The sequence below is a fragment of the Camellia sinensis genome, chromosome 4, assembly GCF_055761805.1.
Source record: "Camellia sinensis isolate YWXY chromosome 4, ASM5576180v1, whole genome shotgun sequence".
NCBI classification, from domain to species: Eukaryota; Viridiplantae; Streptophyta; class Magnoliopsida; order Ericales; family Theaceae; genus Camellia; species Camellia sinensis.
The window spans coordinates 36719862-36736526 of NC_138964.1; the positions used below are offsets into that span (position 1 = coordinate 36719862).

At 41.4% G+C, this 16665-nt stretch overlaps 1 protein-coding gene across 1 annotated transcript; it reads left to right on the forward strand.

Annotated features, from left to right (window-relative positions):
• The first annotated feature begins 15529 nt into the window (after positions 1 to 15529).
• Positions 15530 to 16084, forward strand: LOC114310104 (flavonol 3-O-glucosyltransferase F3GT2). Its single transcript, XM_028256013.2, has one exon. It carries the CDS (start codon positions 15530 to 15532, stop codon positions 16082 to 16084), a length of 555 nt encoding a protein of 184 aa, XP_028111814.2.
• Positions 16085 to 16665: the final 581 nt, after the last annotated feature.

Sequence of the window (16665 nt, forward strand, 5' to 3'; positions counted from 1 at the left end):
TCCTTATGTCACTAACTCTTGCCACCATGTTGCCATTGTTATCTACCTCATTGCCAGCTTGGGCCTCCACGTCATCAGCACCATCTTCCTGCTTGCTCTCTACTTCGGCCGTCTGGGTATCAACATCCCTATACGAGTTCTGTTTGGCACTATTACCATGTTGGTGATGGCAAATACATTACTTCTTTACCTCCTTCGCAGTAACGACCTGATCTTCATAAACTTTTATCGGATAAAGCACCTCTTTGCAGTCCAAATTGATTATTTTGTTGATGGATTCCATGCACTGTGTGACTATTCTTACCTTGCCACAAATCAAGTTATCCATATTGGATGTATCCTCATCTAGCCCAATCACTTCCCCCCATAATCTGTCTATTGTAAAAAAGGTGTTGTTGTTCCATAAGTTTAAGGGAACCCCATAACAGCTCAACTAGACAGCTCTTTCTTGTTCAATGACCATCCCCTGTTTCCATTCTGTAACCGATACAGACCATTCCTCTACCCAAACCTCCATTTGCTTGAGGTGTGCTCGCATGCTTTCCACCAATTGAAATGATAGAACTATGTCTCTACCTCCTCTATCTCGAACCTCAATATCCTCCATGCATCTATACTGCAATTCTTGTCTGAAATCTACCTCACCACACAGCGGCTTTAATCGCACGATTGCACTATTGTACAACCATCCATTCCCTACTTCATATACTTTTACAGTTAAGGTTGCATCAGCGATAGACCTTTTTCCACTTATAACCTGGGCATAAGAGTCATTTCCTTTTATCTTCCAAGAAACCAGTCCAGCACCTCTTATTTCCTTTCTATGAGTTGGTATCTGTAAATGCCTTTTCTGTGCGTCGGCACTTCGAGCAAACTCTGTAACTTTCACTTTCAAAGCTCTGTTATCACACCACACTCCATTTGCTTTCTAGACTGCCATGCTTGCTGCAATTGAGCAATTATATCTCACGAATCCAAACTTGGATCGCGTCATCTTCTTTCTTTTGTGTGGTATGAATACATCTTGCACCACTTCGAAGTTGGTGAACAAAGTATACAACTCTTTTGGTTCCATTGACGCTGGTAGATTATCAACAAAAACAGTGTGGATGCCTAACCCCAACTTTGATGCTTATTCCCTACACCGCCGTGCTTGCGTATCACTGGCTTCCAACCTCCTCCCTCCATGGTTCTTGAACAGCTTTGTACTTGTGTGGGTGAAAATCTGACCACACTGCCTGCTTAGTGATCAACTGGAGAGCACAGGCAGAATAGATGGCTTCAGCAACCTGAAACAGAAAGAAAACTGCTCCGGTGGTGGTTCTTCCACCCGGGGGCACTCCGACGATCAAGTCAGTATATCTCTCAAAGATAATCAAGTGCAAAAACTTAATACTCAGAATATGAATTGCATACCTTAGACCCACGGGGGTGCCTCTCTTTTATAATATACTCAATCCAAGTCCTACTAGAAGTATGACTTCTATGAACTCCAATTTAGTGCTTACTTTGGACTCTTTAAGAGATAAAGATAAACTCCTCAAGAGCTTTATCCTTATCTTGGTTAAGTCCCCTCTTTGTCTTAGGACTCTTGTCCATTATTCGTTTATCTCGGATTACGATATCTTCGGATTTAACCTCGGCCTTGCCGAGATCATCTCGGCGTCCCAACCAGGACACGTGGCACCTCGGCTGACACGTCGGCGTCACCATGCCACGTGTTGGTATTAAGAAAATACATCCCCACAACTGCCCCCTAGGTTCTATTACCTCGGCATTCTGAGGTGATGGAACCTATATCGACATTTCAACATTTCTTTTCTGAGTAATGGCTCAAAAATTGTTTAACCGAGATAATCCACTTCCAACCGACGTGTTCTCTTTGGAGAACGTACTCTCCTACGCGCATGAGCTGTCATGCATATCTAACCGTTCCTTTCACGTGTTTTGTCTTCATTGGAGCATGTCCGTCACGCGCCTGAAAGCTGTCTGTCATTTGTCTGCGCCGTCTGACGCGTGCGTTGCTCCAGGCGTAATAATTGCCCTAATTTTGCCGCCGTTTCAAATTTTTGACAAAACTCTTCTTTGCCTCTATCTTTCCTTCACTTCTTCATTCTGTTCTCTTGCTCTTTCTCTCTCCGAAAGTTCTTTCTTCTTCGAATCTGCCATTGCTTCGATCTCTCTTCTGGAACTACCCTTAATCTCCCATTCTTGCGAAGCTCTCTTTGCTGTTGCAACCGATTTCTGAGCTCGGCGAACATTGCCCCGGCTTCAATTGTTCTGGTAAGATTCTGTTCTTTTCACTCTTAGTTCTCTTTATGTGCTTTCGTCTGCCTATTGCTATTACTGCTTTTGTTCAAAGCCTTGGATCTGTTTGTGTCTTGAATCATGGCTACACCTTGAACATTTGCACTATTTCACTACTTTTCTTGCCACTGTTCTTGATTTTTTTCATTTCGGTATTTCTTTTGTTTCTGAGAACTATACCTCTGGTCTTGAATCTGAAACTCCGTCTTTGTTTTCTCTTTTTGTATCTGCCCCAGATTTGTGCCTTCGATCTTGATCTTTATAGTTCTTAGGCTTGGGGTTTGTGTGTAGAACCTTCAAATTTTAGGAAAAAAACCGAAACAAACCTAATCAGTCCTTCCCTAGGCCTTTGGCGAGGTTTTTCCAATCCTTCTAAGACGCCCATCTTCTGAAAAACACTCCTTTTTGTTTAGGCCGACGTAATGGGTATGTGGAGGCATAGGGTAAATACCCCCAACAAAATTTGAATACTTTAGGCAGGAATTCTCTATCCCAGCCGATGTTCATCTTAAGCTAGCTGGGGATAATGATACCATCATGCCCACAGACCACACGATGCCCTTTCCCATTGTAGCCTTTACTGAATGTGGACTTCGGCTTCCACTTGATCCCTTGTTTCGCGAAGTTCTTCATTTCTACAGGCTGAACCCCATGCAACTTACTATCAACTCCTACAGGGTAATTAACGGTATTATAGCTTTAGCTAGGCAGGAGAATCTTAGGATCACCCTGGCCGACCTTCAATACTGTTATACAATGTGCCCCCTCAATCTGAAGGAAAGGGGCTTTGTTTATTACCTTAAGCCGAGGTCTACCGAGTACAAAATCGTAGCTGACCTCCCAGACTCCAACAAGGGGGCTGGGGATGACTTTCTTATTACTTCGGGAAATTGGGAATTTGGCCCAGATGAAGATGTCTACCTCTACCCTCTTCCTCGAACAATTACAGAGGGCAAGGGTAAGAGCCCAGTGCCAACGCTTAGTTGTTCTTTATTTAAGTCTTTAAAACTTGTCTGTTTCTAATGTCTGTTTGCTTGTCTTGCAGATCTTCATCAGCCACTGAAAAACTTTCGTCAATCCTTCTTCCCAGGAACAGATCTGAAAAAACTCCTTGGCCTTCCAATCCATAAACGAAAAGCCCCACTATTACTAAACTTCATCCCTACATATAAATCCACTTTACCCGACATCCCAAAGAAAAGGAAGAAAAGCCTTTCCCCGCCTACTGCCACAACTCAAACCGCTTCAACATCACGAACAGACCAAGAGTCTACATCTGACCCTGTCGATCTTCCATCGACTTCGGCCCCCTACTTAATACCAGTTCCTGAACGAAAACGCCGACGTAGACTAATAAAAACTGCTGAGATGGTTCGTCCAAGGCCTGTCGCTCAAGATCTTCTTGCCGACCTTCCAACCGACGCCGATGCTGTACCTTCCCAATCAATGCCTCCACCAAAGCCGAAGAGAGTTAAAAAGGCTCAGCCCAAGGCCAGGGCTACAGATGCCGAGGCTGAGGATGCCTTGCCTATTTCAAAACTGGCAGAAAGCAAAAAATCAGCCTCTACTTCCACCAAGAGGTCTGCTGAAGGCCAACCCTTAGGGTCTACACAATCGAAAAAGGCGAGGTCATCGTCTGCGACGACCTCGGCTTCAAAGAAGCCCGATGTCCCCTGGGCTCCTCAACTAACTCTGGGGGACAGGCCCATCATGGCTAGTGAAAGTGCTGACGACATAAATGTTGGTGTCGCCCTCAGTACTGCGCTTCTTCTCCCCAAGGATTTAAATCGAAATGCTGACCTTAGTGAGTATGAGAATTACGCTCTCATGCTCCAACACTCCGTTCAAGTAAGTATTTCTGTTTGCACTTTGTGATTTTTCCTCCTATTTCTTACTGAGAGTATTATCTAACACTTCTGCTTTTCTGTAGGCCATTCAGCACGCCCATTCATTTTCAATGCAATCTTTTGAAAATCGTCAAAGATTGGTTGATATGAAGAGGGAAGCATCTTCCATGAAGAGAGAGATAAAGTCCCTTGAAGCAAAAATGAAAAACTGGAGGATCAGGCCGAGGCTGCAACTAAAGCCCAAACTTTAGCTCTTGAGAAGGCCGAATCTGCTGAGGCCGTTAAAAAAGTTGCTGAGGCTGAGAAAAGAGAGGCCGAGGCTCAGAAGGCCCAAGCGGAGAAAGAACTCCAGCAAGCTCTGGCCACCAAAGAGGCCGAAGTTAAAGAGGCCGATGAAAAGGCCTACGCCCAGGGCATGGCCGACGTCGCAGAGGATTATAAACTTCAAGTCAGGCAGGCATGCAACAGGGGATTTTCTCTTGGTTGGGTGTCCCTGATAAAGAAGCTTGATCTTCCTGCTGACTCGCCATTGCGCCAGGCCGACGCTATTCCTTTACCATTTCCTCCTCCAAGTCAGACTGAAGACGAATCAGAGACTGAGGCAGATGCTGAGGATGAGGATGAAGAAAAAAATGATGAAGAAGCCTTGGTGAGGAAATCCAAGAATGGTGCTGAAGCCAAGTCCCCTCCTCCTGCTGAGCAGGTTATGGACTTAACCTTGAATGAGGAGGGTGATGAGGTTGAGGGGGCAACCAAGGAAATTGTCACTGGGCAGCTATCGTCCGATCTTCTCTTGGTAGAAAGAAGTGTTGAGACAACAATCGCGGAGATTGATGCCGAGATAGAAGCGGAAAAAGTGGCCGACGAGGTTCCACCGAAATCGTCCAAGGTCCCAATCCCTGCAGCTGTTAGTACTGAAGAGTCTTGATAACGTCTTTTGTACTTTTTTCCATTTTCTGTACTTTGCAATTTGTATTCCCTTTTATTTTCGGAACAATGAAAAAACTCCTTCCTATGGCTGACGTAGCCTTTTCTCTATGTAAGTGCAACTGTTCTTTTTACAGATGTTTTTAATCTTGTGATGTTCTGTTGATTGTTTCTGTCATGGTTCTATACTTAGAAATTTTCCTTTGTGCAATCTTCTCGGGGTTACATACCTCGGGTATAACTGCAAAACTTTTACTTCGGCAAGATACTGACCTGCAAACTTTGCATAAATTTTAACAAGTATAAAGCATATACTACTCAATGTAAACTTTGCAAGCTTCTTCTCAAGTTTCAATAAGTATTTAAACAGTGATTTCGGTCTAACCTACTTGTAAATTGCTACAAATTTCAACAAGTAGTTAACAATATACTTAGCCTTTACTTTAACCTGTAAATTTCTGTATACCTCAGCAGGTGATCATATGTCGGCTTAACATAAACTTGTAAATTGCTACAAATTTCAACAAGTGTTAAGCATCTTCCTTAGGGTTTAAACAACCCACATTTTGCTATGAGAACTTAAGCAATAATCTCGGTTTAACTTCAACTTGTAAATCGCTACAAATTTCAACAAGTGAAGATAAGGAATCAGCTTAATTCCAACTTGTAAATTGCTACAAATTTCAACAAGTGAAGATAAGGAATCAGCTTAATTCCAACTTGTAAATTGCTACAAATTTCAACAAGTGAATTAAGGAGTAATCTCGGCTTAACTTCAAGTTGTAAATTGCTACAAATTTCAACAAGTGAAGATAAGGAATTAGCTTAATTCCAACTTGTAAATTGCTATAAATTTCAACAAGTGAATTAAGGAATAATCTCGGCTTAACTTCAACTTGTAAATTGCTACAAATTTCAACAAGTGAAGATAAGGAATCAGCTTAATTCCAACTTGTAAATTGCTACAAATTTCAACAAGTGAATTAAGGAATAATCTCGGCTTAACTTCAACTTGTAAATTGCTACAAATTTCAACAAGTGAATTAAGGAATAATCTCGGCTTAACTTCAACTTGTAAATTGCTACAAATTTCAACAAGTGAAGATAAGGAATCAGCTTAATTCCAACTTGTAAATTGCTACAAATTTCAACAAGTGAATTAAGGAATAATCTCTGCCTTTTCTTTGCCCCCAATGTGAGCCTGAGTTTGGCTTGGGTTCACATTAATTGTCTTCAATAAACATCGATGCATAACTTTATCAATCATATGTGTTGACAGAATTCTGAAAAGACTTTATTGATGATATCGGCCAAAAAATGATGTACATCTAATGATAGAAAAATTTCAAATTACAAGTATTCCAAGGTCTGGGCAATGCTTTGCCCTCATTGTCCTCAAGCCGATAAGCTCCATTGCCTAATACTGAAGTAATTCTGTAAGGTCCTTCCCAGTTTGGGCCAAGCTTGCCTTCCCTGGGATCCTTCTTGTTCCCGACGACTTTTCTCAGGACTAGGTCGCCGACTTGAAAATCTCTTGGATTGACCTTCTTGTTGTAAGCTCTAGCAAGCTGTTGCTGGTACATTGCAAGCTGAATTGCAGCTTTCTCTCTTCGTTCTTCCAATAAATCCAGATCTCGGGCTAAGAGTACGTCATTGGTGCCATTCTCTACTCCCTGGGTTCTGATCCCTAGGATGCCGATCTCCAATGGGATGACTGCTTCTGTGCCATAAGCCATGGCAAAGGGTGATTCTCCTGTTGATCTTCTCGGCGTAGTCCGATATGCCCAAAGTACGTTGGGCAATTCGTCTACCCACTTTCCTTTTGCTGCCTGCAGCCTCTTCTTTATTCCATCCAGAATTACTTTTTTGGATGCCTCTGCTTGCCCATTGCTTTGAGGAAAACTTGGTGTTGAGAAATAATTCTTGATCTTGAATTTTGCGCAAAAGCTTTTGATGAGTTTGCTGTCAAACTGTGTTCCGTTGTCGGCAACTATTGCTCTTGGAATCCCAAATCTGGTGATAATGTTTCTCCATATAAAATTCTTGACGTCCACATCTCGGATTTTGGCAAGAGGTTCTGCCTCTATCCATTTTGTAAAGTAGTCTGTCGCTACCAGCAAGTATTTTCTTTGCCCAGTTGCCTGGGGAAGTTGTCCAACCAGATCCATCCCCCATTGGGCAAACGGCCAAGGGCTGGATACTGGGTTTAGGTCGGCAGCTGGTTGATGTATCAAAGGTGCAAACTTTTGACATTGTTCGCACTTCTTCACATAGGCTTCGGCATCCTTTTGCATGTAGGGCCACCAATACCCCTGGGTAATGGCCCTGTGGGCTAATGATCTGCCCCCAGCATGGCTTCCACAAATTCCTTCGTGAATTTCGTAAAGAAAATCTTCAACCTGCAAAGGGTGTACGCACCTTAAAAGCGGCCCAGTGAAGGACCTTCTGTAGAGATGGCCTTCTGCTGTTAGACTGAATCTGGCCGATTTCAGTCTGATTTTATGTGCTTCCTTACGGTTTTCTGGCAGCTTCTCCTCCTTTAGGAATGCAATGATTGCATCCATCCAGCTTGGTCCCAAGTCCACGCACATTGCTTCTTGTTCGGTGCTCTGTTTATCTATGCTCGGGGCCGACATGTAGTCGATCGTAATTGTCCTTGTTCTTCCAGTTTGAATTGAACTGGCCAGGTTTGCCAACGCGTCGGCGTGGGTGTTGTCATCTCGGCTAACTTGGAGTAATCTGCAGTTCTGAAATAGGGCTGCCAATCTGATGACTTCCTTTGCATATGCCGACATACTTTCGTCTCTTGCTGCAAATTCTCCTGTTGACTGGTTAACAATGAGTTGTGAATCACAAAAAACAATTACCTCATCTGCCTCTGCTGTGGCTGCCAGTTTTAGCCCTGCAATTAATGCTTCATATTCTGCTTCATTGTTGGAGGCTTTGAACCCCAAACGGATGGACTGTTCTACAATTTCTCCATCTGGAGATATCAGCAGTACTCCTGCCCCTGCTCCCTGGCGGTTTGAACTTCCATCGACGAATAGTCTGAATGAATCACCGATATAGATGCTGCAAGGTCTGAGTTTCTCCTTCTCTTGCCTTTTTGTCTTTGGCTGGGATTCTTTTTGCTTGTTGGGACAATGCTCATCTTGGCTCGACGGAGCCTGATGTGCGATGGCTTCAGGTGTGAGTTCTGCGACGAAGTCGGCCAAAACTTGGCCCTTTATTACTGTTCTCGGCCTAAACTCCAGGTCAAACTGCCCCAGGGTTACTGCCCATTTTGCTATCCTTCCTGTTAAGTCTCCTTGTTGCAACAAGGACTTCAGTGGGTGCTCTGTTAGGACCACAATCTTGTGTGCCTGAAAGTAATGGCTCAACTTCTTTGAAGCCATTACTAAGGCCAGCATTAATTTTTCCAGGGGTAGGTATCTTGTTTCTGCGTCGGCCAAAGTTTTACTTACATAATAAACAGCCTTTTGTTCTCATTTTTCCTCTCGGATTAGCACTGCACTGACTGCGTGTTCTGAGACTGCTAAGTACAAAAACAGTTCCTCCCCTGGTACTGGGTTGGAGAGAACCGGAGTTGTGGTCAAGTATTTTTTTAGGTCGGTTAGGGCGGCTTCACATTCTTCTGTCCACAGGAAGTCCGTGGCTTTTTCACCAGGTTGAAGAAGGGTCTGCACTTATCTGAGCTTCTGTTGATGAATCTGTTTAGGGCTGCGGCCCTTCCAGTCAGTACTTGAACTTGCTTTGCCGATGTCAGACTCTGCAAGTCCAGGATGGCCTTGATTTGGTCTGGGCTGGCCTCAATGCCCTTTCTTGTTACCAGGTATCCTAAAAATTTACCTGATCCAACTCCAAAGGTGCACTTTGAGGCGTTGAGTCGGAGCCGATATCTTTTGAGTATGTCAAAGACCTCTTTTAGGTCGGCAAGATGACCCTTTGATTCCTTGGTCTTTACGACCATATCGTCGATGTAGACTTCTACTGTTTTGCCGATCAGGTGTTTAAACATCTTTGTTACTAACCTCTGATAGGTTGCTCCTGCGTTTTTCAACCCAAAAGATATTACCTTGTAACAGTACAGGCCTTTAGGGGTGATAAACGCGGTCTTCTCCTCGTCTGGAGGGTACATGGCAATCTGGTGGTACCCTCTGTATGCGTCCAAAAAACTCATCCTTTCATGTCCTGAAGTGGCGTCTACCAGTTGGTCGATTTTGGGCAGGGGAAAGCTGTCTTTGGGGCAAGCTTTGTTGAGGCTAGTAAAGTCTACACAAACCCTCCATTTGCCATTTTTCTTTTTTACTACTACTGTGTTGGACAGCCATGTTGGGTACTGAACTTCTCGGATGGCCCTGGCCTCCAGGAGTCTGTCTACCTCTTCTTCTACTGCTTCGACGTGCATCAACGTCGGTCTTCTGGCTCGTTGAATCACAGGTTTTGCCGATCTGTCGACATTCAGTCTGTGGCAAGTGACCTCGGGGTCAATGCCTGGCATTTCATAAGGTGTCCAAGCGAACACCTCTATGTTTGCCCTTAAGAAATCTTCCAGTTCTTTCTCTTCTTCTCTAGCTAAGCCTGAGCCGAGAAGAAAGAAACGTTCTTCGTCGTTCTCCTGGACGAAGATTTTTTTTAGCGCCTCTTCGCTTTTTTCGGCTGGTTCTTTCCCGACGTCATCTAGGACCTCCATGTCCTCATCTTCAACTTCTGTGTTCCTTGGCTCTCGTATATTACAGGTGGACTTCATTGCTGTCATGGAGCAGTTTTTTGCTTGCAGTTGGTCCCCTCTGACTTCTTCAATCCCATGCTCTGTTGGGAATCGCAGTAGTTGATGCAACGTTGAGGGAACTGCCCCCATTGCATGCAACCACGACCTTCCCAAGATGATGTTGTATGGTGAGGGCGTGTCAATTACCAGGAATTCCGTCTGGATCTTCTTAGTGCCGGCTTGTACCTCCAAGCTTGTTGCGCCCAGTGGCCATGTCGGCGTTCCATTAAAGCCGACCATCGGGCCGCTGGATTGTTCTAAGTCATCAGGGTGAAGGCCCAGCTCCTTGTAACATCTGACATACATGATGTCACAGGAGCTGCCTTGATCTATTAGGATGCGTTTCACTTGGCATTCCCCAACCTGGAGGGATACTACCAAGGCATCATTATGCGGATGTTGGACCCATTCCAGGTCGGCTTCAGTGAAGGCTATCATCGGCCCTTGGCATTCTTCTGGCCGATGTCTCTTCTCCCCGACTTGGTAGATTTGCTGTAAATGTCTTACCCTCTGGGTTTCTCCTCTGACTTCGTTTTCATTGACCCTTGAGTGGATCACATTAACCACCCTCGGTCCTCCTGCTTGTGGTAGTTGTGCTGGGGGAGGCGGTCCTGCTGGTGCTTGAGGCAACCTTGCCTGTTCTTCCCTTGTCCTGGCCTCATCGACCAGGTCCCTCAGAAGGCCTTGTCTTACCAGGTCCTCCAAGTGTGCTTTCAAGGCTCTACAGCCTTGAGTTGGGTGCCCTTCTTCATTGTGGTAGGCACAACGTCTACCAACGTTCCTTCCCATGAATTCCCCTGGTGCTCTTGCCGGAGCCCTGAAATAAGGTTGATTTCGAATCTGATCTAAGACTTTATGGATTGGGATCCGGAATACTGTCGTTACCGCTTGTTTATTTCTCAACTCTGTTTCTTGTTTGGTCAGCCCATTGTTGCCTCGGCCTCGCTTCGGCGAGCCATTGCTCTTTTCTTGCTTTACTTCTTTGTTTCCCGATGTATCTTCTTCGGCTTTGGCGTACTTCTCAATTCTTGCCATGAGTTCTTCCATGCTTTTTGGCAATGTTTTTGCCAAAGACTTCCGTAGCGGGCAGTCATCTTTCAGGCCGTTCTTGAAAGATACGACCGCTACCTCTTGGTTGCATTCGAGTATTCGGTTGAACACCTCGTAGTACCTCTTTGCATAGGCCCTAAGGCCTTCTTCCTTGGTGATTCTTAGAGCCATTAAAGCATCAACCCTCAGGGGTTGCAGCTTGTTGGTCACAAACCTGGCCACAAACATCTCGGCCAGGCCTTCCCATGTCTTTATGCTTCCCTTTGGTAATTTATGGAACCAATCAGATGCAATTTCCCCAAAGGATGAGGGGAATACTTTGCAGAGCAATGGTTCGTTCCCGCTATATAACGCCATTGAATTCAAGTATAGTCCAACATGAAAGTTTGGATTTGATTTGCCATCATAAATTTGAAACCTCGGCATACTGAATCTTTTTGGTGGTTCGAATTTGTCCAGTTCCACCGAGAAGGCTGTCTTCGGCTTTAGTGGTGAGTTTACCTCGGCTTCAACATTCTGCTGCCTCCTTTTGAGGTAGTCCCTCAGGTCTTCTTTGCTCCTTCCTGGAGCTCGGCTGTCTATGGATTTTAGTCTTTTTGGTACACTGCTTTCGTCCTCGTGGTGGACCCGTTTGGATTTTTCTCCACGGGTTGTGTCAAAGCAGAGTGCTTGCTTTTGAACATGCCGATGTTCTCTGGGCTCTGGATTCTTCATGTGGTGCGTCCTTCGGGACTCTTCTTGCCTCGGTTCTTCTCGTCCGACTTCCCTAGAAGGCCGGTGAGAATGCCTTCCGCTCCTGGTATGCTGAGGGACGTCGGGGATTGTTTTTCTTCCGCCCTTCTGGGCGTTGGTTGCTGGCATCGGCGTATCTTGCAGCGGGTATGGTGGCTGCATAACATTATTTTGCATCATGAAGTTGACGACTAATTGAAGGTCTGCCAACTTGTTCGCCAATTCTTTTACTTCCTCATCCCTTCGTAGGCATCTGTCCCTCCATACCTGGAGGTTATCTTCATTGTAATACTTTCCTTGGTCTGTCCTTTTTGACGTGTCACCTTCCTGGATGACGTCTTTCTCTCTGTGACCCTGGTCACGGGCTTCTGTATTGTGGTTGTCTCCTTTGATGTCAAGGTTAACTGGACTGCCACTCCCAGCGGGAGCGTCATCCCCAATATTTTCCTGCTGTCCGTTACTGGCCATCTATTCTTCTTTCGTTCCCACAGACGGCGCCAAATTGTGTGGGTGAAAATCTGACCACACTGCCTGCTTAGTGATCAACTGGAGAGCACAGGCAGAATAGATGGCTTCAGCAACCTGAAACAGAAAGAAAACTGCTCCGGCGGTAGTTCTTCCACCCGGGGGCACTCCGACGATCAAGTCAGTATATCTCTCAAAGATAATCAAGTGCAAAAACTTAATACTCAGAATATGAATTGCATACCTTAGACCCACGGGGGTGCCTCTCTTTTATAATATACTCAATCCAAGTCCTACTAGAAGTATGACTTCTATGAACTCCAATTTAGTGCTTACTTTGGACTCTTTAAGAGATAAAGATAAACTCCTCAAGAGCTTTATCCTTATCTTGGTTAAGTCCTCTCTTTGTCTTAGGACTCTTGTCCATTATTCGTTTATCTCGGATTACGATATCTTCGGATTTAACCTCGGCCTTGCCGAGATCATCTCGGCGTCCCAACCATGACACGTGGCACCTCGGCTGACACGTCGGCGTCACCATGCCACGTGTTGGTATTAAGAAAATACATCCCCACAGTACTTATTTCATTTTTATATTGTAATTTTCGTACAAAACAAATCAGACCTACCTCAATCGGCAGTTGGGTCCCTCTTTAATTTCGAATTAAAGTTGCCAAAAACCATTCACTGTGTTTGGTTTGAGTTTTTCGGATTAAGTTTTTTGAAAATTGAATTTTTTGATTTTCGTGTTTTTTTGTTTTTAGTGAATATTTTTAAAATTTTAAACATTTTTTTTACTTTTTTAAATGCACCTTACTTAGATATGTCTAAAAAGTAAAAAAATTGTAAAAAAATATTTTAAAAAATTAAGAAATACATAAAAATATAAAAAATGTACTAAATTCTTGTATTTTTTTTTGTATTTTTGGTATTTAATGAATTTTTAAAAGATTTTTTTACTTTTTAGGTGTATTTATGTTAGGTGTGTCTAAAAAGTAAAAAATTTGCATAAAATATTTAAAAAATTCAGTAAAAACAAAAAAACACGGAAAATAAGAGTGTAGAATTTTCTGAAAACTGTTTTTAAAAAATGGGAACCAAGCAAAGTGATTATTTTTCAACAGATCATTTGTAAAAAAAAGCAAGTTAATTAGACATCTATAACTCATAACAAGATTAAAAAAAATAAATGGTAAAAATAATTTTAATATATATTTTTTTAAAAACAAGTATGGTCTGATTTTGGAACTATATGTATGTCTGACTAATCTCATTTTTTATATGAATAATATACTTGATAAATTTTATAATATAAACTGTTTGAATGATTAAAATAAAATCGAAACGAATCTCAATTAGGATGTTACAGTCATGCTGTGACAGCTCCCTCCCTTCGTGCTAACTGCATCTATCCGATGTACTAGTAAGAATGAAGACCCAATTCTCCTTTGATAAAAACACACAAATCACATGACAGGATTTATCCTAAAAAAATATAATTTCATTCAGATTAATTCATTTATATTTTATGTGGTTAACTTGAACATCTTCAAGGGGATAGTTAAATAAGACTTATTAGGTATTTTAGCCAATGTAAGTCTAATTTTGAGCTCCAAGGACTAGCTATTGGGCTAGCTACTTTTTTTTTTTATTTTATTTTTTTTAAACAACCAAAAGGAATTTTATTGATAATGATCAAACATTATTACATTGACAATCATCAATAAAAAGAAAGGAGCAAAGAGCACACAAAAAACCAAACAACAGAAGTTGGTAAGATACCAACCAAACAACACAGAGATGAGCTCCAACAGATGAACTACAACCTAACCAACAGATGAACTCCACCAGCACAAAGACACCAACAGATGAACTCCAAGAAAAACAAGAAAAACCAGAAGCACATAGAGATCTAAATTAGCCACACAGGACAGACTTACTCCCCAAATAGTACCTGATTTGCCTTAAATTGGTCAGGAAGTCCTGGACAGTGAAATGAAAGCCCTTGAATCTCTGGTTCAACCACAATGCAACTCTGATTTACCATCATATTTTTTTGGTGGCTATAATTGAAGGGAGTTTTCTTAAGTGTGCAAGTGCACACCATGTGCCACTTACACAAAAAGTGTAAGTGTAAGGTGTAAGTATAAGTATAAGGTGTAAGTGTAAGGTGTAAGTGTAAGGTGTAAGGTGTAAGGTGTAAGTGGGTTGCACATGGTGTGCAACCTCAAAAAAGGTGTAAGTGTAAGGTTTAATTTTTTACAAAAGGTGTAAGTGTAAGGTGTAAGTGTAAGGTATAAGGTGTAAGGTGTAAGTTGCACACCATAACCAAACCCTAATTGAAGAGCTCCAGAGGCTTTCTAAACAATTATGTATGTATATATTTTAAATTTTTGTATATTTATATCTTAGATTTGGGATTTTATATATTATATATATATGTGTGTGTGTGTGTATGTAGCAATTTTATATATTCTTTTAATTCTGTTTGATGAAATACGGAATAACTTATTTTGTATTTTGTATTTTTTTTTCTCCTCATTCTACATGTTTTGTATGTTTGTATGGACAAATTTATTATTATTGCAAATTTATATTAGTAAAATATCAACAATTAGTATTTTTTATTTTAAAAATTAATTAAGTTAGTTTAAATGATTAGCTAAAATAAAGAACGTGATTGGAGAACACAATAGCTAATGTAATTAGGTAAAATAAAGAGTGTATTTTTTTGTACTTTAGTTAGTGAAAAGTAGAGAGTGTGGTTGGAGTTGCTAACCCTGATTTGACTATCATTTTGGGATTAAAAATACACAAAATGACAAAATAGACTAAGGCCAAGTTTGGCATCTCCTGTATAATCCATCTTTTTATCTTTTTATCTTTTTTCCATCACATCACCTCTCTACTTTTCTGCACATCTTTTTGTAAAAAGACAAAAAGTATACTTATTTAGATCATCCCAAATAATCCCTAAATAAGTTAATAAGACAAAATATCACATTCAATCCATAATTATTACACTTTTTCTTTCACAAAAGTCAAAAAAGTAAAAAAATCCAAACCAAACGAAACTAAAAAATTTAATTTAAAAAAGTTCAAACCCAAAAAAATTGACTATGTTAACCAATACAAAACGAAGTTGTTAAAGTCGTTTATGTGTCTCTAGATTTATTATTGATTTAAAGAACAAAGCAAATGAATAAGGTCTTCTTCTAGAATAGAGGATACAAACCCGGGTTATCACAAGCTTTCATATTCCACTTCTCTCGCCAACAACCCCAACTCCTCTCTCCTCCTCAAAAAAAAAAAAAAAAAAAAAAACCTCTCTCTCTCTCGATCGATCGATACTATCAATTACCATTCCACATTTTTACATTACAACTTCTGAGAAAAATAAGCAAAATTGATAATTTTTCAATACAAAGCTATGCAAGTCACCAAACAAGGCCATGTTGTAGTCCTGGCATTCCCATTCGGCACCCACGCCGCTCCCCTCCTCACCCTCGTGGGCCGCTTATCCGCCGCTGCACCCAACCTCAAGTTCTCCTTCCTCAACACTGCAAAATCCAATGAGAAAGTGTTTTCAAAAATCAAAATTGCAGAGAATGGAAACATCAAAGCACACAACGTGTACGATGGAGTGCCGGAGGGGCACGTATTTTCGGGACACCCTTTGGAGTCTGTGGAGCTTTTCTTGAAAGCTATGCCTGAGACTTTTAAAAATGGGGTGAAAGAGGCTGTGAAAGAAAGTGGGCTGAAGGTGACTTGCTTGTTGAGTGATGCTTTCTTTTGGTTTTCAGGCGATATGGCTGCGGAGATGGGTGTTCCTTGGGTGGCGCTTTGGACTGCTGCACCGTGCTCTATCTCTGTTCATCTGTATACTGACCTTATTCGGAGCACTCTCAAAGGTATGGATCATGGTTTTATGGATATATGTATCGGTAATAATGATACAACCTTAATATCATACAATATCAACTAATATATCGATGAATAATATTGTTAGAAGTCTAAAATATCGATACTTATAATGGGTGATACATAATGACGGATATTTAAAACACTGATAAGAATTGCTAATAAAAATAAATTAAAAATACATTGAACAGAAGAGACACTATGATCATACGCTTTACATGTTCTACTCTATGATCAACACATTCCATGTTTATTATTACATGTGACATATATTCAATATATTTGAAGTCGGTGCATGGTGGTAATTAAAATTTGGCAATTTACATTGGTAATAGCTGCATTTTTTTTTTTTTCCGTCATTTTAGTCATTGTTATTTTAGATTTTGTATTAATTTAATTTAATTGGTAAATCCCATTAAGATTTTTGAATAAATTAAATAAGTTTACAATTTTGTAATAAAAGTATCATACATATTACTTATTTGCACATTTTCAATTGGGCCAAATTAGGGATTGTTTGAAGTGTCCTAAATAAGTGTACTTTTTTTGTCTTTTTGGGCTAAAAATTGAGAAAAAAAATATAGATGTTTGGGTTAAATTTTTGACTTCTTATGGCAAAATGTGCATTAAAAAATTATATAAAGA

Bases quoted from the DNA above. Each gene is read 5' to 3' on its own strand.
- LOC114310104 (XM_028256013.2), top strand. From the start codon at position 15,530: ATGCAAGTCACCAAACAAGGCCATGTTGTAGTCCTGGCATTCCCATTC.